The 24351-nt window shown below is 40.6% G+C and overlaps 1 protein-coding gene across 1 annotated transcript in view; it reads right to left on the bottom strand.

The window, feature by feature from the left end:
- THSD7A (thrombospondin type 1 domain containing 7A) overlaps window positions 1-24351 on the bottom strand; it is a 322475-nt gene that overhangs the window by 61342 nt on the left and 236782 nt on the right. The window contains exons 10-13 of the mRNA XM_015429430.1: window positions 22331-22446; window positions 17408-17540; window positions 13716-13819; window positions 774-968 (exon numbers count right to left, since the gene is read on the bottom strand). Coding sequence (XP_015284916.1) covers window positions 774-968; window positions 13716-13819; window positions 17408-17540; window positions 22331-22446 — 548 coding nt within the window. The remainder of the gene's footprint in view (window positions 1-773; window positions 969-13715; window positions 13820-17407; window positions 17541-22330; window positions 22447-24351) is intronic.

Below are 24351 nucleotides of genomic sequence, written 5' to 3'. Positions count from 1 at the left end.
CAAGTCTTATTCCTAATTAACTTCCACATGACATGACAGTTGGAGCATCAACTCCTTCTAGGGTCTGTGGGAACTAAAGCACTATCAATAATAATAAATGATAATGGAAGACTTCAATTCCTTCTAGGCCATTCAGATATTGGCTCAGGGTAGGGGTGTCAAACATGCGGCCCGGGGGCTGCATCAGGCCCCAGGAGGGCTTCTATCAGGCCCGCAGTGGAACTGGCTGTCTTCTGCTTCTTCTTCCAGTTCTGCTGCTGCTCCGTCATCATAGGTTTGCAGCTTACAGATAAATACCTGAACAACATACTCAAGATTGCAAAAGCACAGACATTTTGATGCAATAATTCAGAACAAGAGGTGTCAGTTATCAGATACTGTTAAATAAACAAAATATTGCAAGAGTGCTAATGTTCTAAGCATGATTTTAAGTAAAAAAAAACCCTTTGTGTTTGTGTCCTTTATAAGTTTATGACACACATGGCCCGGCCCAACAAGGTCTCATTTATGTCAGATCCGGCCCTTGTAACAAATGAGTTCAACACTCCTGGCCTAGGGACTACATTGTCATAAAAATACCACCCAGAAATCAGTTCTCTCTATTTTGGCCTGAAAAATTATTTTATAAGGCATCTGCATTTCAATCCTTTTGGGAAGTCAATCTAGAATATTATCAAAATTAGCATGATTAACAATGCATATAATAACAACTGGGGGTTTTGGAGACATAAGGAAAGCTAATTCAACTGTGTCGATATTCTTTTAATTCTTACCAACTGGAGACCGTTTCCTTGTCCGAACTGCTCCACAGTCTCCATTGCAAGAAGAGAACTTTGACCAGCTTGTGAATTGACAGTCATCTTGGCAAGGGATTTGGCAGAGTTGTGTTAAAGGTGGTAATGAGCCTGCATACTTAAGGCACTCACTGACATCAGCCTGTCCACCATCTTGTTTGCGACATGTTATTGCTGAAAGCAGAATTGTGACTAGTTAGTAAATCTTTTGTTAGATAATATATGTAGAAGCTAAGGTCACCCACATATAAGCTAGTATGTCAGCAATATGTTTGTGAATAATATTGTTGCCTTAGCACTATGCATTTGTTTTCATATTTTACAGAGAAGAAAATACTGCATCTCTCTCAGGTAATTCAGATCAGGAATTGACACTAACAATGAAGCAAAAAATACAATGCAAGCCATTAAGTGAAGGAACAAATAATGCCATTGTCTATTATACCCCATTTTACTGAATAATTTATCCTCTCAGTGTTACTAACACTCTGAAATAATGGATTTACTGGGATATCAATAGGAGACAAAAATCTATTTTCTAATTCTAAATACACTACAATTACATTTGTGAACATTTTTTTAAAATCTGAAAAGCAGATAAACCTTCTTATGAGAATTATATTTATTCCATGTGAAAATAGAAAGGAACGTATATTTGGAAACATTGTACAAACTGAAAATGTCATTAAATCCCCACACACCAACACAAAGGTTCTTCTCTCCAACCAATCATAAGTCCCAGTCACATGTGCCAGAAAATGCAGGGGGGGGGAAGGCGAGCCTATTTGCGCCGCAGTAATTTGACCCGCCACTGCATGATCAGATGCAGCGGCAGGTGAATCGGGTTTTTTCTTCACCACGTGTTTCCGGCGCGCTTCATTGAGGGATCAGTGACACAACTGGAGCACACTGGAGCGATCACATGGGAAACTCTGCAGCTCATCGCAACCCATTTGATACTACACTTTCCCAGGTATTTTTTAACTCCACGTCTTTGGCGGAGTGAGACAGGTTGCCGACGGGTGCGGGATGCTTGCCAGATGTTCCTGTGTGATCGTGCCCTTAAAATCCACCCAGCAGTCATGCCTCTCGTGCAGCTACTTCTGCGTGTGACTGGGACCTAAATGTCATAAAAGAAGTTGAATGGAAGCCAAAGAATCATTTCTTGTACTAGCCAACTTCATGGTGAATGGTCAGTCACAAAGGCAGTGAAAGGGACTCATCCATAGACAAGGTGAGGTTTCTGTATATTTATATTGTATATTGATATACATCAAAATATTTGTTTGCAAATTTAAAAAGAAACCCTCACACCCCCTCACACCCAATGAAAACTGAGCATGTTCACTGTTCTTGCAATGCTGAGAATCGGTTAATGGGGGGGGGACCACAAGAGGTAGGGAAACAAGCTATAAATGTTTGAAAGTTATTAGCATCCTGAATGGAGAGCTGGGCAGAAGAACTTCCCAGAAATTTTCCCTCTGCCATGATTCCTTACGGTCCTTCAGCTTGTATATTTTTTAAAAAGTTACATATATTTTCGGGTACTGGTTAAACTTTTAATTAAAATTGTCCATTTCCTACAAATACCTATAGCTCATTTAATACCGAAAGGTAAACCTGTCTCTTGCTAACCAATTTTATGTGCTTAAAGGTAAAGGTTCCCTCGCTTGAAGTCTCTAAATAAACCACTTCTAAACGAAATACCATGTAGAAGAATCAACTACACTGCATCCTACTTTTGCTTCATACTTATGCAGCAAAACACTATTCATACTCAGAAGTAAATTTCTATGACTTCAGTAGGATATGCTCCTAAATAAGTGGACATAGGGCAGGAAAAAGAAAGTGAAAGACTTTGCAAATTTTACTGCTTTCAGAATTCTCAACAGTAAAGCTAAAAATATGTCAGTATTTTTTATTTTCAGCCTGATATCCCTTAACTGAGCATCTCCCTAGAAAACATTAAGATTCTGATCCATTGAAAATATGGAAATAAGTTCTAACCCAGAACCCAAAGACTCTTGCAGGGATCAGAACAGCAAGTACTATTTTGCTTTCACCAAATCTAGTTAATTGACTGGAGATTAATTTTTACTCTGCGGTGGTACAGACTTCCCTTCACATATTTAACAATAAGAATGGTGATATTTCTAAATGGTAAAATGACTATAAACATGTTGATATAGTAGCACAACCAAGGGAGCAACACAATAAACACAGGACCTACAATTGTGCAAGGGCTTTAATGTTACACAGTGGGCACTTTATGAACAAATATGAATTGTGGGAAGTGCTCATGTGCAGTCTTTGTTCTTTGTACATTTATAGGTGAAACGTACAGTTGTACCTCCAAGGTACAATCTAAAATGGTGCGGTATGAACAGGACCATGAAGAATTCCTAGGTCTGCAAACAGAATATAAAATACCATTCTGCCATAGTGCTGCCTCCTAAAAAGCAACTCCAAGTACAGGCCAAGAAGAAATCTTGGCAAAGATGTAGAGATATAGCAAGCAGTTAAACGGGAGTCAGTCTGAGGGAACCAAGGCTTAATTTTTATTGATCCTGATAACCAGCTTGACCAATATTTTATGACTAATTCTTATACTATTTTCTTTAATACGTGTGTTTAGGATAATCTATAGAAAGAAAGGCCACAAGCCAAATATTTGTCTGACAGGGGATGTCAGGGGAACATCTTTAAAAAGCTCCACTGGATGTCTGTGTCAGGCTGACTCTCCTGACAATCACAAAGATGCAAGTCTTCCACTGGTTTCTCACACATTGTGAACTGGGAGAAGTCACAGCAGAATGAACTTTGATTTGTTGCCTACAGCACCCGGTATTCCCAGGCGGTCTCCCATCCAAGTACTAACCAGGCCCGACCCTGCTTAGCTTCCGAGATCAGACGAGATCGGGCGTGTTCAGGGTGGTATGGCCGTTGCATGAGGAAAACAGAAGTCGATGCCCCGTTTGATAGTGACTTCTTTAGCAACTCTCAGGCTGAAGGCTAGAGAACTATAAAGAAGGGCTCACACCGGAGGTTTCACCAATGCACTTTTAGATGGGCATACCAGCTAACTAACCAAAGGTTCAAACCAAGTGAATGAAGGTTCAAATGGACTGCCCTTTCCCAAGCACTCCCTTATTACTGCCCCCTCTTCTGCCACTCCATCCTCACATGAGGAAAGTGTCTTGCAGAAGGTGTATGCGGTTACTAGGTGGGGGCATTTTGTTAACCCATTCTAGCTGCTGGCAGAGGACAAGAAGGAGGGAGTACCAGGTAGGGTTGCCAGGTTGTTCCTCTGCACCAGTGGGGGGATTGGGGGGGCATTCCTGGAGTGGGTGGGGACATCATGCAATGCGCTGATGTCACCCAGAAGTCAATGACACTGGGGGGGAGTTGCTCTGCTTTTTGGCAAAACTCTATGGTTTGAGGACAATTTTACCTTAGAGTTTTGCCCAAAGAGCAGAGTGTCACCCCCTGCGTCACTGACACGCTGACGCAACTTCCAGAAGTGATGTCTGCGCATCACACACAACATCACTGCTTGCGTAGGGGGGATTTCCTCTCACTAGCCAGCTGGCCCACGGTGGGAAGGAGTGTGGGAAAGTGGGGGTTCCCTTGCCTGGACCTGGGGAATGGTAAGCCTAGTACTAGATGAGACAAATAAAGTGACTGGGGAGAGAGAAGAATTAAGAGGCCTGAAGCAGCCTTTGGTTTGCTAGTGTGTTCGGTTGCCAGCTTGGTTATGATGTTGGGCTTGCAGCGTCACTGAAGAATATGCCATGCCCCCTCTTTTTATTACTGCTTCTAGCCTAAGGGTTGTTGGTGGAAAGTGCCATCAAGTCACAGTTGATTTAAGGCAACCCCATAGGGTTTTCAAGGCAAGAGATGTTCACAGCTGGTTTGCCATTGCCTGCCTCTGCGTAGCAACCCTAGACTTCCTTGGTGGTCTCCCAGCCAAGTATTAACCAGGGCTGACACTGATTAACTTCTGAGATCTAATGAGATGAAGCTAGTCTGGGCCATCCAGGTCAGGGCAGGGCACTTTAGGGTTATATACGGATATACGGACAAGAGTGTGTACAGATTGTTCTATGCAGGGTAAGCTCTGCATTCCCTTGCCTTCATTCGTAACTTCAGTTAACCTTTATTTCACTGTAAGGTAACTTTGGCACACGCAAAAGCAACAAAGCATGTGAAACATATTTTGCTGTGAGAAAGGCAGGCTATAAATGAAGTAAATAAAAACAAAATAAAAAAATAAATACAACTACTCACCCATGTTGGGTTAGAGTATGTAACAGGCAAATAATACCATGACAGCCTAGGTCTTATGAGAACATGCTTCAGTAGATCATTCCCATAAGCGTACTGACAAATCATCTTGTTGCAGGAGCAGGCTGGTAAGTGAAAATGGTCCTGAAGCAAGCTAAGCCAAGTGGCCCCTATGGTCCAGCAAGCCCCTGCTGCAGGGCCACTCAGTGGTGCCAACAACAGATGCTACCACACTCACTGGAGCAGTGCAGGATGAGACAACTGATGAGCTGATGCCAGCTACTATTGCTGATTAAAAGTCTACTCTGAGTCAGGTAGCCCTGAAGCTTTGGCAGAGGTGCTGGGTCTTGACTCTATTTGTTCCTGACCATCAGCGGCCCTCAAGAGCAAAGGCCCACTGGAAAATTTCCCTGTAAGTTAAATGGCCAGTCCACCCCATCTTGATGTGAGAAAAGGGTTGTAAGAGAAATTTTGGTGGATTGTAGGATAACAGATACAGCAAGTGAGGAAGTATTTTTGGTTAAATAATAGCCCAAATTCTCCTCTGAAATTCTTCATTTGCAAACATCCTAATATATGGCATTTTTCATTACATATTCTATCTACCAAGTCCTCTGTGCATTATTTGCATGGTGCAAATGACATCTGGGATAAGAAATCAGTCTCTTATCACATAGTGCCAGAATAATAATTAATCTTACCCACTCACATCAAATTGATTACAGGCATTAGCCGCAAGAATAACATATGTGATTTATTCTGGATTAAACACAAATAACCGTGAAATAGTCCCCTAAAATTTAAGGATCTAGTTGGCAATATAATGAAATTTTACATGCATTTAGCTTAGTGAATGCACTGTTTCCCCAATTTAACATTTGGGGTTTCCCAGAAGTGTGGTACGAAATAAACTGCACTTCAAATTTTGCAGACAAAAGACCTTGATATAGTTAGAGCTGATAGCTCAGCTTGAACTACATCACAAAGTGCCATAAGCTGATATATTATTATTATGGGAGTAGTTAAATACAAAGTCTGCTGCATGTATGCAACCCTTATTGTAAGCCGCCCTGAGCCTGCCTGTGGTGGGGAGGGCGGGGTAAAAATTGAATCAAATAAATAAATAAATAAATAAATGCCATTTTGGTCTCTCTCTCTCTCTCTCTCTCTCTCTCTCTCTAGTAACAAGTACTCAGAACACCCAGGCCAAACACAGCTAAATTATACCACTTTAAAAAAAAAGAATTTCAAAGTGAATTCATAGATTCAGGTGGGTAGCCATGTTGGTCTGAAACAATAGAACAAAGGTTGAGTCCAGTGACACCTTTAAGACCAACAAAGTTTAATGCTGCGTATAAGCTTTCATGTGTATGCACACTTCTTCAGATAACAATGTTCACGTTAACTGCTTCAAGTATTTCTAAGTGGGCAAATGATCATTTCTACTGGATTTAAGCATCCTCATTAATTCTCCTCTCTCATTCTCCTCTCATGTTCAGAAGCAACAATTCAGCAGAATTAAAAGTATCATTATCATGCTTTGTAGATGTTTTCACAGAATCTTATATCTGTATGTTTTAGCTGAAATATCTACTGATGGATAAATTTTACTTTTAGTTACCCTGCCTTTAGATAGCTACATTGCTCTAGTAACTGTTATTCCCTTTTTTGTTATTAGAACATACTTCCCCTTGAGACATGATGAGAAAACTAAAAAGTAGACCCCCAAAAGACAGCTTTACTTAAGCTAATATTTAAAAACCCTAAATCCTCTAGTTTACATTGAGAACTACATGCACATTTGAAGTATCTTATGACAAAGACATGATGGATGTATAGAATGACCCTTTTAATACAGATGTGTCCAACTACAATTGTGTGAATCATGTTTTTACTTCTTTTTCACTTTCGTATACTTAAATTACTGTAGAAAAGTTGACAAATCACTTTCTTTTGTGGTTGAGAACTTGTTCTATCAGTTCTGGATTCAAGTAAAAATATTCAGATTTATCTAAAATCAGATGAAATGCAATAATAAAAATAACGATAAATGCAAGTTCTTTGAAAAGTTGTCATTCGTTTTTTGTTTGCTCCAATGTAGGTCCTCCCAGCTACTGTATCTTCAGCTTTTGCTTACAGTTTCAATTGCTTTCTTATATTGGCATTTCTAGAGCTACTCCTCTGGAAGATCTATACTGGTCAAACAAAATGGTTATTAAAAATTCCGCGTGTTGATCTTCTACAGGATTGTATCCACTCTGCATTAACTATTGGGTACTGTTCCTCACTACCACCATTTCCCATTGTGTATCGGGGAAAACTTTCCCTTTACCTTTGGGCTGAAGGAGGATGCTTAATCATGCTTTCAGCAGCCTGTTACCCTCTCCCCACATTCACCTCCAAGCAGCTAGTTGCAAATTCAATAGTTCCATATTCAGTATCCCTAACACACACCTGCAGGTCAGGCTGATGAGAAACCAGGTGGTAGGGCAGATTTGCAGGGGGGAAACCAGCATCCGGAGAAAACGTCCTCATCTCCAAAGCGACACCACTGCATATCACATCTTCCCAACCCCACTTTGCACAAGAGAAGCAGTAGTTTGGCTTCAAAGACATGTGGTCGAGGTAGAATATATAGCAATGGTTGTTTGGAAGTGATAAGAACTCTACTCTGCTGCACAGCTTTCCAGGAATATATATTTAATCCCTTTATGTGACAGCTGGGTTGATGTCTACTAGTTTTCACTATTATGAGGAAGAATACCATTTCATTCAAGTGAAATTACTTCTGTGTTCGCGTCTCCATTGGGTGGTTACATAATACAGAAACAAAAGACAAGGCCTGGCATAATTGCCAGTCTCAGCTTCAGAGACGTTCTTGATCAAAACAGCAAGGCTTTTTATGACAGGCATGAAATGCTGTGGAGTTGCCATGTCAAGGGAAACATAAACTTGCACTGTACAGTAATATATTTTATTTCTGACAGGGGGGTCTTCAAGCCATTTCTTTCAAGATCTCCTATATTACCCCATTTCTTACGAATGTGTGCAGCTTTATGCATGAAGCTCAGACTTAAAAGAAATTAGATATGCCTTTTGAACAGCAATTAGGATCTATACAGAAAAGCTTCCATTGCATTGTTAGTTCATATCTGAGCTCTAGATTTCTTGACCACACACAAACCTCCATTTTTCACACTTTGTTTAAAAAACAAACAGCACTTTCTCCTGATAACAGATGGACACTAGCCCTCTAAAGACATTACAACTGTGCATATTAAGAGCCTGCCAACTGCAAGTGTTGGGAACATGCAGTACCTACAATGCTTCCAGTATGCACAGTTGCTACATCATTCCCTCCTGGCATGATCTAGGGTGTGCTTCCTGATAAAGTTTTTGTTCCTCTTCCTTTTTCAATCCAGATGTGATACAGATAGGCAAACACAACATTACAGCTTTGCCCATAACTGTCCTTCCCTCCTTCCACTCTACCCCTGCTTTTGCCTTTCTTTTCAGTTCTAGACACACACACACACACTCCTCATCAGCTTCAAGGTAACCTGGGTAACACTCTGGTACTGATGCCAGGACTGTGTGTCTGCTCGCTCAGCTGGCTGGTTTGTATGTACTGATGCTGAAAATCTATGCATTGTCCCTTTCAGACAACATGGAGAACCACATGTAACAAGAAGATCTAAATTTTGGAATTCTCTCCCCAGGGAGACTCATCTGTCCCCTTCTGTTGCAATCTTCTGTCACCTGGTGAGTACGTTTTCTTTTCATCTTGTGTTCCCTCAGTGATCCCTTCTTCCTGGCCTATGTTTTAATTGCTGTTTTTATGTTCTTGTATGTGGTTTGTTTGTTTGTTTGCCCTGACCTGGTTAGCACAGGCTGGACCAAACTTATCAGATCTTGGAAGCCAAGCAGGACTGGCCCTGGTTAGTATTTGGATGGAATGTTAGCATTGTGACATGGAGGCAGGCATGGCAAACTACCTCTGAATATCTCTTGCCTTGAAAACCCTAGGGGGTCGCCATAGGTCAGCTATGACTTATGATAGCGCTTTCCACCACCACCATGTGTTTTTTAGCTTTGCTTTTAATTGTTTTAATGATGAGTTTTGTTTAGTTTTAATGGTTTTTAAGATGTGTTTTTATAATGCTTATTTTACCTGTTAGCCACCTTGATGTAGCCCCCTCAGTGGCCATGATAAAGGCAGAAAGGCAGGGTATATATTTTTGTAAATAAATAAATTACTAAAATCTACATGAAGTAACCCACCCTGTCAATATGTGTGGAAATGGCTACTGTCTTCCCATGGTAAGATGACTGTTTTTTTCAAATTGTAGGAAATATTTTATGTTTTATTATGCTGTATGTATGGGTGCAGAAACAACTAATGCAAAAAATATTAAAGAAAAATACCCTTGTTGACAAAATGCAAAGATATGTACTTTATTTCGCTTCAGTCTAAAGTGATGACATGTTCATTTACACTAACATGATTTGCAATAAAAACTCCATTATACAGGACAGCTAGAATCAGAGTTGTCTTGGAGAATGAATCAAGCTAATTTTCTGATTTACACAGGCAGCTTTTGCAGTCACACAAGCTCAGTGATAAAAAAAATTGAAAAATGCAAAGACATTAATCTTTAATTAGAAGAACAAGGCATGAATGTGTTCTAATTATGTCTATGAACTGACTAGGGCAGCCTCCTCCACATATATTTTACCGGCTTCTGTCAATTTCCAAAAGGACTATGACAACAAGCACCGCTGAGAAAAAAAAGACAGATGGCCAATAAATATGCATGTGTCATGCATGCTCATCCTATCATGTATTCCACTGTTGCTAACATAAACAATACTGTGGTACTAAAAGAGTACTGCTACTGCTTGATGGCAATAGTGCCCTAAAAAAGGCATATCTGGAATAACTTCAAAATCTCATTTAATGAACAGTAGCACTCACGAACTTTACAGCGCCTAAAAACCATGACAAAGATTAGAAATACATGATCTACTGAAGAGAAACCTGAAGTTTCAAAACCGGGGATAGCTTCAAGTGGCCATTGTTCCTGTCATACTATATACATAAGAATATGCCTTCTAGTGACTAAGTAGATAACTATCTCTCAAGTCCAGAGCTGAAATCTGCGTGCTTGTTATACAATTCAATCAGGAATCAATACACCTAATACTCAATATGGCCAAACCTAAGAATATTTAAATCCAGAAACTAGAGCCATGAACAGACAAGACAGATAGTTCTACAAACATGAAAAAGACCCCTGAGTTTGTAGAAGTATCTGAAATCTTAAGAAACTATACAGGGGGATTAAAAGACCACAACATAATACAAGAAGCATCTGTACATTTAAGAAATGAAATCCGTCTCTGTGGCTGTTGTGAGGGTTCTAGGCTACCACAATAGTATTACCAGCCTTCAAGCCTTGGTTTCTGTCAGTAAAAGGCAGGGGAGAGGACAGGACCCTTTCGTTAGCTTTTTTGGGCCTTTGAAGGAACACTCATTGAGGCCAGGCCCATCCTGCAACCATTAAGCAATCTGCTATCCCCCCCCCCCAGACTTGCACGACTCACTCAAGTCTAGCTGCTTCTACTGTACAACAGTAGTCACCCCATGAAAGCGAGTTAGAGTTTCAGATTAGGATCTGGGAGACCCAGGTTTGAATCCCCAATCTGCTGCAGTGCTCACTGGATGACCTTGGGCCTGTCACACAGTCTCATCCTAACTTACCTCACAAAGTTGTTGTGAGGATTAAAACGCAGGACAGGAGAATGGCATATGCTTTTTTGGGTCCCCACTGTGGAGAAGACTGGACTATAAATGAAAAAATAAAAAAAACATTGCTAAAGATGGGAGGCAATAAAAGGTACGTTGGTGGGTGGGTGGAAAGGAGAGACAGAATCAGGAAAAAGTGAGGATGTGGGGGCTGTCAGGAGATAATGAGGAAATAGTGCGGGAAGAGGGATAAAGGTGAAAGAGAGGTGCCCCCTGTAGGTCCTTGTGTGTTTCCCACTGTGCAACTGGGACCAGCCTGGAGGCCAGGACGCCTCAACAGGGCCATAGTTTTTCTAGGCAGATTGCAGGGGGAGGAGTGAAAGCTGGAACAGGAAGGCAGATAAAGGCAGGCCGGCTGGCAGGTGGTGCTACAGATCGCCCTGGTGTAGCATGGGAGGATGAGTCCTCATTGGAGGAAGAGGAGGAAAGCTATCCCCAAGCCCCACGTTGACATACACTTCCTGCAAGGCTGAGGTCTCAGGGCCTTCCTAAAGGCACTCTGAGCCAGCACCAATACTACCTCATGAGTCAGAAGATAGCAGGGGAAGGGAAAATTAGATCCCCCCCCCCAAGTCCACATGGGTCCTCCCGTTATTGTATAATATTTATCATGAAGACTCTGGTAATATTTACATATTGTGTGGGATCCTTCCTTAGGCTGCAGGAAGTTCCTCTAGCCTACAAAGCCTTCTTCCAACTTAAGTAGCTATTGGGTTGGAGGAAGAGTCAGTATAGTTAGAGGAAGGTTCCTGATTTTGCTTAGTAGAGTGTTGGGATAGAGACCATCAACAGGAAATAAGATAAATGTGTTCAGTAGCAGAGAGTTTTGTTAAGAGGTTGATTAAGACATAACGTTAGTACCACTTAAATGCCAAAAAGAAAAGTTCTGCAAAACTGAGCATCAGTACCCAGCACACACATGACTCTGTCTTATACTGAATCAGACCACAGGTCCATCAAGGTCAGTATTGTCTATTCAGACTGGCAGCAGCTCTCCAGGGTCTTAGGCAGAGGTCTTTCCCATTACTTCCCACCTGATCTCTTAAAAAAAATAAAATAAAAACAAAACTAGAGATGCCAGGGAATGAACCTGGGACCATCTGCATGCCAAGTAGATGCTCTACCACTGAGCCACACCCCATTGCAACACTGAAACATTTGGCACAGTAACTACTGTTAGAGTGAAATCCTATCAAGGAGGCTTAACAGGATTGTTTTCTAAGTTGAAAAATTGTGCTAGTTTTGCAATAGCACCACTTCCAAATATTTCAAGATATAAGCCACATAAGCTTATTATTTTATTTATTTACATCTTCCTCACAGAGACTCATGGCAGATTGAAACATCAAAAACTACCAATAAATGCAATAAAAATCATTTACAAACTTTCAACAAGCATTAAAAACTACAATGCCCCTTCACAGAAATGCCCTCCTGAAAATTTGCTCTTGTTTCTGAAGCATGACCCATTGAATTTCCATGAGTAATTTTTGTGATGCTCTTCTCTTGTGTTAACAACATCCACCACTATTGCTACCATCCTGGTAGCACAACCCCAAAGTGCTTGTAATTCACATTCAGAAATGAACCACCATTTAAAAATCACTGCTGTAATATGAGAATTAGTAAGAAGAGCCTTTTAGGCTACACATCATGGTATGCCTTAAAACTGCTGCTCATAGGGTTGCCAACAGGCCTGGAGAAAACTGTTCTGTCCCTTTGACAGAAGTTCAATGTGTGGTAATGCATAGCTGTAGCTTCTCATAGCATGCAGGTTAGTAATACCACCTAGTAAAAAGGGCTTAGTAAGTAAGCAGACATTCATATTTATTTGCAGATAGCACCATTTCACTGCCTTACCGAAAGGCCATGCTGTTTGATATTAGAAGAAAGAAGTAGGGGACCTGTGGGGAATCCTATCCTCCCTTCATTCACTTGCTTGCTCAGCCGGTCACTCACCGGCCAGCCAGTGCTGCCACCTCCGCCTGCCTGGCTCATGTGGCTGCTGCAGCAGTGGGGAGTAGTGGTAGCAGCTCCCACTCCCCTCACCTGCTTGCAACGCTGCCACTTTCATCGCTTGGGGCACAAGGAGGTGTGGGCAGTAGCTCCCATTCTTTCCCTATCCTCCCACCTGCAGTGGTGGAGGGGGGAATGGCAGAAGCGTGTGGCGTTAACTCCCTGTCCTCCTTACCCACCCTGTTCCTCGCCCACCTCCTGCGCTGGTTGCTGGTGGAGGCAACTCCTCCTCCTTGTTGTGCAGCCAGACACCTTCTCCCTGCCTGCCTGACTCAGCCACAGGGCAAGATGTTGCTCTTCTGTTTTCAAAAATGGCAGCTGTGATCTTGTGATGTAGAGTCAAGAGATCTCAATATTTTGGTAAAAACATTAATTAACTAACTAATTAACTAACTAACTATATATATATATACACACACACACACACACACACACATATATACACATATATATACATATATATATATATAAACTATAACCTGGGGAAGGGAGGTACTCAAGGTCTGTAGAGAAATACCCTCTATCTGTACCTCACCCAATTCTCTAAAAAAATTCTCATAGGAGCTGGTTTCAAAACTAGATATATGATATTATGTGCATAGTTCCAAGTCTATGAACAAAAGGTATCCTTACATCTCCATGTGATTGGAGTGCCTTGATTTAATGCCTTTCGTTGCCAACCACAGACTGTACAAACTGTAATTGTATAACATTTATAAATGAGAAGGAAAACCTCATGATGTGGCATGTCACAGCGATGCCCTCTTCAATAGTGATTCCTAGCATAAATAACAACAGTTGCAAATCATTCTAACCTCTAGCTTGTAGACCAGGACCACACGTCTCCTGAGCACCTGGACTATCTTGACGAACATACCAGGGTACCAGCTGACACCTGCGCCATTTGTGTGTCTTCCACCTTTAATGGGAAAGTGATCACATCACATTTTTCAAAGTGTATTCTGCACATACACAGAAATTAAACAATATTGACATCATTAATCTGTTCTCATTCCACCCAACCCATCATTTTCTTGTAAAATTTGTGACTAATATTCATATTTTAGTTGCTGATAATCTGTGTATTTGAAGAAACACAGCATACTCAATACTGAAACAACTCTATGGTCTAGTTCCCACACAGATGGTAAATGTGTATCTGGACTGTACCCCTTCAGAATGTAGGAAAGGTCTCACATGAACGAGTGTTCCCCCAAGAAAAAAAAAAAGCCTGCAGATAGAAAGGCAGATGAAAAAAGACTTTTACAAAGAGCTCCAGCTTACCACATCAGTGAAAACTACACTAGAATCCTGGGAGAGGGACCAAGTCCTTTCATCATTGATTGCATACTCTTACTGCTGTATAAATTATCTGTTTTCACAAAATTAGATCCAATTACTCCCTTCTACCAAGTCTTCCCATGTAGAGAAAGACTTCCTCTGACAGTTTTCTTCCATCGGGGGGGGGGGGGGGGGGAGGATATTTTTCTTGTTGAAGAATGACTGAGCAGAAAGGAGCCCCAGCTTGGAGAAAAGAAGTAATTCAATCCAACCCACTATAATTAATAATAATTCTATTGGCAGCAGGACGTGTGCCATGTGGCCCATTTTGGAATTTCACCTCCACTAGCATCATACAAAATTTATGTTTAGAGTTGCTTTAAGTGAAATAGTCCTTCTGCTGTGGTTCTCTGTGGAAGCTGTTTTAATTACTGCTTCGAAAAAGTTCTTCAGCAGATTGAGTTTGGGAAATGCAGGCCCAGCACAAAGTAAATTTAATGCCAAGTCAAAGGAATAACAAATTGGTGGGAGCCTGCATAAGATCAACACTTGAATAAATAACTTCAATAAGAGCTTACAGAATTATTCAGATTCCTATTGCATTCAATTATCTATTGCTTTTTATATACATATTTATATACCAATGATTGTCTCTCATAAATAAACATTTTCACACAAGGGACTTTTCATAACCATACACTCTGTTTTGAACAACAGTTTTAACAACAACCAAAAAAGGATGGTTGTGATAGTATCTTTTCAAGTTCCCACTTTTTAAATCTGTTTGAAAATTTTGCACAGAGTATTCATCCATACAAAATAATTTTGCATCCCGTTCGCTAAAAAGTCTGTATGACATTTCATGGTGCAAGACAGCATTGTTTCCATTTTCTTCCTTGTTCTGTCAGTAACCCCAAATATTTGAATGGGGGGGGGGGGATATGTATAGCTGCTATCCCTAATGGTATAATGAGAAAAAGCTCTATGAATCTTCTCTGTGAAACATGAGTTGCTTGTTCCAAAGTAAGTGTCTATATATGCTTATGCTTCATGTAGTCTGTCAGACAGGCAATGAAAGCAGACAGACCTTCTACTAGACCTCATCCTACCTCTTCCTCTTCCCAAAAATGAAAAAAAAAAAATCAAACCAAAAAAATCTGTATGCTGGTCTTCCAAAAACATCTCAAAAACCACTGTCCAAATAGGCAAGAAATGTCAAACAAATCAGGATAAGCCAACATTGCAACTAAGGGATACATCTGAAGGTGCACCCTCTCAGTAGTAACTTGCACAAGTAGTAACTTTATCTGTAAGTTTTCTTCTGTATAGTTTGCCCTGCCAGCACCATGGGAAACGAACTCCTATTGTATATTCTAGTATATCTGCATGCACCTAACGAATCAAAATCTTTTACTAATGAAGTAAACAACAGTGTTTGAGAGGGAGGAGTAAACATGTCTTAGGAGCAATAATGACAAAAAAAAACCTTTTGCATGATTTTTTTTTACTTTTGCACAGCAATCATAAACAGGGTTCTACCCTTCTAAACTCATTGACTTGAATGGACTAAGAAGGCCATCACTCTGTTCAGGATTACACCACTAAAAGGAATAAGGTTGGAGTCCAGTAGCACCTTAAAGACCAAGATCTCCAGGGTAAAATTTTTAGCAAAGCTTTGTATTAAATACCCCAAAAGCTATCAATTAGTTATGCAGCAATCTACTAATGGATTCTGAGTGGTAATGTCTGATAAAGGAAGATAAGATATTCCTTTATATTGTGCTGGCAAGAAAATAAATAGAAAAGACATTGGGGGGGGGGGGGGAGGGAGGGGGGGGTGGAGGTATCTTTTCTGATGTGGACCATAAGAAAAATCTCAACTACCAGGGAAATGGGTAGTGACAACTTGACTCATCTGAGCAAGATCTTTTGAAGGTGTCAATCTACTAATGGGTATAATTAACAACTGCCTGTACCTGCGCATTCTGTTGTGGTCTCCATCTGGTGGAATGGCCTGCCTAACAAGGTCAGAAAGACTCCAACACTATTATTATTCCATAGAATGTGTAAAATGGAGGTGCTCTGGAGGGAATACTGTTAGTTTTAATGTCTTTGAATTTTTCTAGATAGTTTTTATTGTACTGTTTTAGTTTTATTGCCATTTTTGAAATCTTATAATCTGCCTTGAGCCTCTGAGGGAAAGATGGACAATAAATGAAGCAAACAAAGCCCGAGGAGATGAGTAGTATAGAAATATTTTAAATAAATAAATCAAAAAAAATATGTAAAGCAAACATCTGATTGGGGCACTTCCCACTCTTGAGGAGCTCTTGTGTTAAATCCTGATTATGTGGTCAGGATACCTCATGCCAATATCTTGCCTATCAACTGGTCGGACAGAGCAGCCTGCACTGGCCTTGATATCATCTCTGTATGTCATGCAGACTGTGTGTCCCCTGAATATGAAAGGACCACAGATACGTGGGTTGCCTTAAAGCAGGATGCAGCAGGCAAGCACATCCAATCCTCAAAGGAAGCACTTGGTAGATATTCTCTTTGTCTGCCATCTGTTGTACATCATCATCACTATTCCATTATTATTCTCTCTATGGCAAGCACACAAGATAACAGCACTCTTGGGTCTATCTACCCTTCTTTCTACTACAGTGGGAATCACAAATAACACCTACAATGCATTTCTAAACTGCTCACTCTTTCTTGCCTCCCAAATTGAACACCGTTCCTGGAGTTTGGCCATCAGGATATGAACACTAGATTTAAAAACTGTGTCACTGACTACCATCATTATTCTATGAATGATGTTATTGGACAGAGTGAGATCAGTTCACCAATTTCTTGCCATGAGGTCATCAGGGCGTTTGAAAGCAGTAATAGCATGTTACTGTTTGAACAAGGCATTTTTGTATCGCTTAACTGAGATGACTAATTGCCTGTGAAACTCAGGCCCATATCCTATTATGAGAAGGCATTGATGTCAGGGCTCACAGAGCTCCTTTGTGCCTTTTCCTCATCTTTCTTTCTTTCTTTCTTTCTTTCTTTCTTTCTTTCTTTCTTTCTTTCTTTCTTTCTTTCTTTCTTTCTTTCGTGTACATCCTGATTTACCCCATGCTCAAGACATGAGACTAATTCCCCTCTTCCCTCATCAGCTAATATTTATTAAGCCAAACAACCTTTGCTCAAAATTCTACAGTCCATTAACCATCACCTGTAAAAATTGCAGACAGGAGGAGGTTCACAGTCCCTTTCTTCATATAAAGTATCTGGGCAATCACGGCCACCATTTGCAGGGAGCTGCAAGCTGACACGATGCCGAGACTGTTTAGTGACTGCAGTGGCCCCTGCAAATGAGCAAAAAAATTACTGTTTTACTTTCCAGCACATACCAGTACATTTCTAGGAGTTGGACATTCATAATGAGATCACAGTAATTCTTGGTAGAAAAGACATATTTTGTATAAAACTGTTACGTTTGTTACTTTTAAAACAAGGGAGATATGTTTTTACTGATGTAAATATTGATTTGCACATCTACGCATTGTGTGTCTCTATCTCATACTGCTTCTTACCTTATTAGTTACTAAAATATAGAAAAAGCTAGATCCCATTTGAACAGCTACGAAAATCTATCACAGATGCATAAAATTTTGCAGCCAAAAGAGTGATAGGTCTCCTATTATCTTCTAATAAAACAGGCAATGTCTCCATATGATCTATATTTTGGAGCAAGGAAGATTTAACGATTTCTAGGCTCAGAAAAGTAATTACATTCAAAGGTCACGTGATACAGGGTGTCTACACCACCTGGACCACAGCTACAGACTCTATCAGATATGGTATCTTAAGACGTCTTCCTTGCAAACCTGTAGATGGTAGGGCATTAAGGCACGCCAACATAAAGGCATGCCTATAGCGAGGAACAGTCAGATATGAGCAGTAATCGGGAAGCTCTCCAGATAGAAGAATAACACAAACATGTCATGCTCTACAGATTGTACTGTTATAGTCATACTTAAAGAGACGTTTCTTAATTGTTCTCATGGCTTCCTGTCTGGTAACTGAATAAAGGGAGTCCAAGGAAAGACTGAGGAGCTACAGTTGTTGCTCAACAAGTTTATCTCAGTGGGAAACATAAGAATCCTCTCTGACTAAGCCAAGGTAGCCCTCTTGGGTGTTGAAGTGTATAATTTTAACTTTAAGGGGGAAAGCCTTTAAACAAGCCCAAGCTTCAAGAGATGGTTGTCCCAATTCAGCTCGGATGGCTACCCCCACTACACAAGTCAGAATTCCACAGATGGAGCCCTGACCTGGATAGCCTAGGCAAGTCCAGTCTCATCAGATCTAGGACACTAAGCAGGGCCGACTCTGGCAAGTACTTGAAAGGTCGAATTTCGAGGAATACCAGGGGCGGGATGCAGAGGCAGGCTTATCAAGCCACCTCTCTGAAAAATGTCCAAGCCCCCAGTAGGGGTCGCCAGACGTCAACCATGACTTCCAGGGAAGCACACAAAACGCAGACACAAATATATATAAACCTTGCATGGCCACCTTGGGGTTGAATAGTTTGATGGCAGCTGGGATATACTGAGCTCCAAATAAATAAAAGAAATGACAGATAATATTTGATGCTGCTGTACATGTTATATATGGTGAAAGTCTCCTAATGACTTGAAAGAATAATGCAGATGATCTAGCCACTTTTGGAATATTTGTTTGCCTTTATGGATTCATAATAGAAGTTATCTACCATTTCAGTGTAGTGGTTTTCTTCTGAATCTCTCCCTACACTGAGGCCTTAGAATCAATTTGCATACAGCATTTTGCTTTGAACATAGGAAATTCTCACCGTCCTTGAAAACATATGGATGGACAAAATCCCCAAATGTGCCCTTTACAAGTGCAGAATGAAACTACCACCATGTCTGTTGCTGAGAATATGTATACTTTTTTGCTTCTCACTGCTAGAATTTGGAACTGGTCGACTCTACTTTTTGTCTATAGATTTTATTCAAATTCCACAAATTACACCTTTTCCTAGACATATCTGAGATCTTGCTTAGCTGGCAGAGGCTGTGATATAGAACCCTAAAATTCTTATTGCCAACATCAAGAGGAATCTACCACCTTGCAATGCATATGGATATGAAGGAATTTTCCTCAGAGCTCAAAACATTCAATCCATATTTTTTAAATGATCAAAGATGCACAGTTTCTCCATAAGCTTGTAACGGAAAAGTAGCATGAGCAAAAGCAGTTGATAGCAAAAGGGGTTGCTTTGGTTAAAGACAGAAAACCACTTTAGGGCTTCTCCTGCCAAGTATGAGCAAGTACTAAAGAATTAATATTGCTTATTAATAGACGTTCTTCGGTTCATTTTGCAGAACTGTCAGTTACACTGATATGGTTGACCATCTCTACAATTTCTACATGTTCTTACACGTGCACTCAAACATCCCTATAAGCACTAAAAAAGAGATGACATTATGTTGATAACTGAGAGCAGCAGAAGCCCTTCACAGGTGCCTCCAATGTTTCCATACTGTGTATTTCATTGCATTTACCACGTTAAAAGAAGCATGCCCAGTTTTTTTCCTGCCCTCACATTAAACCTTCCAGCCTCCACATCAAGCCATCCAGGCTCCACATGCTCTTTAGTTTCTCAAAAAGGTTACAAGTTTAATCTGTCTAATCCGTTATTAGTTAGAGTATACTGTAATCACTAACCAGAAGGGCTGCAAATGTGACTTTGTATGTGTCTCATTGTTACAAGACAGAGTATCAGCTGTGAGCCATAAAAGTTATCTATTCAGTATAACAATTCCATGGCTTTTGACAATAGGTGGCAATGAGTAATCACCATATACCACAGAGGGATTAGGACACATGAACATGGAATTATGTTACTAGCTGCAGCTATGATGGTGCATACTAAGAAGAACGCCTTCTGCTAAGATTAGAAAAAGAAAGGAATAAGGCAGAAATATCTAGGAAACATTAATTCAGTCATTTCTTCCCCTGTACTTATAATTACAGCACAGAAGAAAATCATACAGTATTTATGATGTGTAACTAGTAGAGAAAGCAGTAGAAATAAACATCTGACAGTATGTGCTAAAATATGATACTTAGCATTACATGAATGTGTGTTTGTTTTTCAGAATTTCATTCTGTCTTGACTCCCTTCTTCCAAAGAAATAGATAAAACAGCAACCACCTTGATCTAACGTAAAGAACCCACTCTCAGCGATTTATTGCTTGTAAGGGGGATGTCAACTACCTGCACCTCCAGATGATATTCCTAAAACAGAGTTCTCCAAGGATTGCAGTATCACAACTACCACGTTTATTTCAAAGGGGCTCTCCCATAAGCTCTACAAATATCAATTTAAGATATGAATGCACATTGAACTCAAAGGGAAAATGGATTAAAGGTGGCATTTTACATCTCTATTAATGTTATAAAGAATGGCATTATAAAAAGTAAGAAAATCATTTCTATCTATTCACTGGATGGCTAATATCTGACTTCCTCTCCACTCCAAAACACTGCAGGGCAACAGAGTTCAACAAACTTAAACAATTAATGTATTGCCTGCATTAAGATGTCATGATAAACCCAATCTATTATACAAATCCTGCTTATTCTAACAGATACAATTTAACTGCTCATAGTTTGTTCATAAACCCCAGTCAATTTTCTGCTTGCCTTCTTTCCCACCTCCAAGGAGAACATCCACACGGCCGGCTCACTCACTAGGCGAACTAGGCGATCGCCTTGAGCGGGCTGGCCCTTAGGGGCGTCTTTCATTCTTCCTAAAATGCATTTATTTTTGAAAATTGGTGGGCCCCGGGGGGGGGGGGGGCGCCAGAAGGGATCCTCGCCTAGGGTGCAAAATAAACTGGGGCCGGCCCTGAACATCCAGATACTATTCCAAGCTTCCTTGGGCTAACACAGCTTTATTATGTACATAGCCCCTCACTATTAGCAGGCTGCAATAAATAATCCAGAAAAGGATGGAGAAGTCTTAGGCGAGTTCAGTTACCTCCTCCTCACTTTTGGCTAAGGATTATCAGTCTCCCCCCCCCTTCTGTCTAGCTGCTTTACTGCATTCTCTAAACCTTTTTACTGTGAAACATCTACCTTTTGCCATTTTGCCACATTCTTAACCTTGTTTTTTCAGAAATAAAATAAAATCCTGGGAAGAAACATGATAACAGCATCTGAATGCAGTAAAAAAAAAAAGTCAAGAAAAGATTTTGGAGAAGTTGCTGCCACATTGTTATATAGATTATCAGTGGTTTGGGGGTTTTAATAGTCAAAATTATTCTAATAAATGAAGCTTGCATGCATTTTATATTGGTTTCTATATGCTGTCATTATTGAATATTGTTTCATATCTATGCCTTTAAGTTGGGAAGATGAAATATCATATAAATCAACAAAATATCATGTAACAAAAAATCCCCAACTAACCATATTGCACAGGGGCTCCAAAAATGTATGGGATCTCTCATTCAAATGCCAGAACTTCATATTTGTAAAGGATTTCCCATTTTACTGCTATTTTGTAGTTTTGTACGTGTGCTTTTCTGAATTAATAAAAATGAATGTGATACACTAAACTGTGTTCTATACCATCATATTGCTTCCATCTATACACCAAACACCCCTACTCTGCATATAGTCTCAAAGGCACAAAGTTCCTCTTTCTGTAAGTCTAGCCCAATAACATAGCATGTCCGGTCATTCTGCTTTTCACACTATGCAAGCTACTAATAATACCAAAAAGGTACCACTTACATCTTATCAAATGACAAGGAAACAACCATGGAGGGTTTTTTAAAAGAAGCCAAGATAGCAAATAGAATAAAGTTACTCTCAAATAATGACACTTCATGGTAGGGGCTCCAATTCACCTTGCCCCCCTACTCTATAATATATTTAATAATAGTTCCAATCCTAATGAAGATTATACAGTAGCCTTATAGAAATGAAGTAAAAAACCACTATTGACTCAGTGGGAACAAACTAGAAACCATTAAGCATACTAAAGTCACACTGAACTCTCCAAGCTGAAAAACTGAAGGCATGCAGTGTGGAGCTGACACCAGTAAACACTCAAGGTAGTACCTTCTTGACATGATAAAGGGCATGGTGTCCAGTCACTGTAAGGAGTCACAATGCAATCTTTTCTACAGGGAAGCAAGCAAGGTCTAACAGTCTCAGGACGAAGGCTTTCAGGACACCTAAAACAAGCAACAACAGAAAAGAGAGCACAAATTAAGTAACAGGCCATGTTGAATGCTATTTAAAAACATATTGACATGCCTCCATCGTCTATGTGGTGACAGAGGTATTTCAACCAGGAGTTCAGGACAATGAAATTTGAACAACAACATTTCTACTGTGATCACTTATTCCACACTGTCCTCCCTACAGTTGTTTTGGCTTTTTTGGTTAGTTGTCTGCAACCCACAGGAGGTTTTCTCTACTTAAGTTGGTAAAAAAGCTGAATGGTATACATTGGCTATTGTGGCTAGTTTACATTAATCCCTGAAGTGTAACAAGGAATGCTATTTTCCTATGTAGTTCTGTATATAATCTGTCATGTCACTCACAGGATGACATAACTCAGCAAACTGATTCTTCACTGTGTCAATGAGGTAGGACGTTTTTGGTAGAGGTTGAGTTTTTACATTTAAAAGGGTCAGCAATACCCTTTAGTTCTGTATACAAACTGTAGAGAGGAACCCATACCTAATTATCTCCTGGGACTGAACCAGGAGGTGGTAAACTGCAATTCTGCCGTGTGGCATTGATACATTTGCCACTATCTATATATCTAATTCTCACCAATCCCCTCTGCCTGTGGATACTTATTTCCGCAAACAGAGGGCACACTCTCCCCCATCAAGTTTTTCTACAGATTTAGGGGACTCTGTGGGTCTACAGGAAAAATCCAAAAAGTTTAAAAAAGACTTGGGGAGGGTTGCATTCCCCCCAATACCTTTTTAAATGGCCACCACAGGGATCTACTCCAGCCCTCATGGCACTGACAGTGAGAGACAGACTGGCTGATAGCCAGAAAGACAGAGAGAGATAATGGGTGGGGGAAGAGGGGAGGAAGCAAAAGCAGAACTGGAGCTGGGATTGGGGAAGATTCCTCCTGCAGAATGAATGGCTAAATAGCAGGGGAACATTTTAAAAGGACATCTGAGCTTCTCACCCCTACCTCTTTTGCTGCAGGCTCCACTGTCCTCTTAAAAACTTTCGGGGGGGGCTTCTAACTGCTTCTCCCCCTCCACCAGTTCAAAAAAGACTGACTGGCTGAGCATGAGAGAGAAACACACAGACAGAGTCAGAGAGAGATAATGGGTGGGGGAAGAGAGGAGGAAGCAACAGCAGAACTGGAGCTGGAATTGGGGAGGATTCCTCGCTGCCACTTGCCTATATCCAGTGCTGTTTTTTCTGCAGTATGAATGGCTAAATAACAGAGGGAAGTTTTAAAAGGACATCTGAGCCTACAACTGCAAAGCCTTGCAAGCAAGATAGAAGGATCTTTCTCACCCCAATCTCTGTAGCTGTGGGCTCTGCTGTCCTTTAAAAACATTCTCTCCAGTTTCTAACTGCTTTCCCCACCACCACCAGCTTGGACACTGCTTCTCTCTTCTGACTGACTAGAAGCCTGAGGGAAGTTATAAAATTACAGCTGGGGCATCGTTAATGGATTGTGGGCACAGTAACTGAGAGGTAGGGGTCAGTTGGAGAGGAGGCGAGATCTCCTCCAACCAGTGTCAGCTTGTACACACCACCTTTTAAAATGTCCCTTACCAACCCTGACAGACAAATAAACTACCAAAGACAGTTGTGGTGCCGTGAGTAAATGTGGACTCATCTCAGGTTGAAGAAGACTGGAGTCCTGCAGCCACACAATTCTCCACAGCAAGGCAAGAGACTGAATAAGCAAAGGTGCCTCAGGCTGATCCAGTGATAAACCAATGGCCATTTAAACAGCTGCTTTCAACAAGGGCATTCAGAAGGAGAGCGCCTCAAAACCTGCAGTGCCCAGTAAGGCAATCTTTGAAATCTCACCTCACCTAAACAAAATGATTGCAATTCCCAGGCAAACTCCTCTTTGAAGCCAACTTCAG

The sequence above is a fragment of the Gekko japonicus genome, unplaced genomic scaffold (assembly GCF_001447785.1).
Source record: "Gekko japonicus isolate JY-2015 unplaced genomic scaffold, Gekko_japonicus_V1.1 scaffold163, whole genome shotgun sequence".
In the NCBI taxonomy this organism is placed as follows: domain Eukaryota; kingdom Metazoa; phylum Chordata; class Lepidosauria; order Squamata; family Gekkonidae; genus Gekko; species Gekko japonicus.
This window is presented reverse-complemented; position numbering and strand designations above follow the sequence as displayed.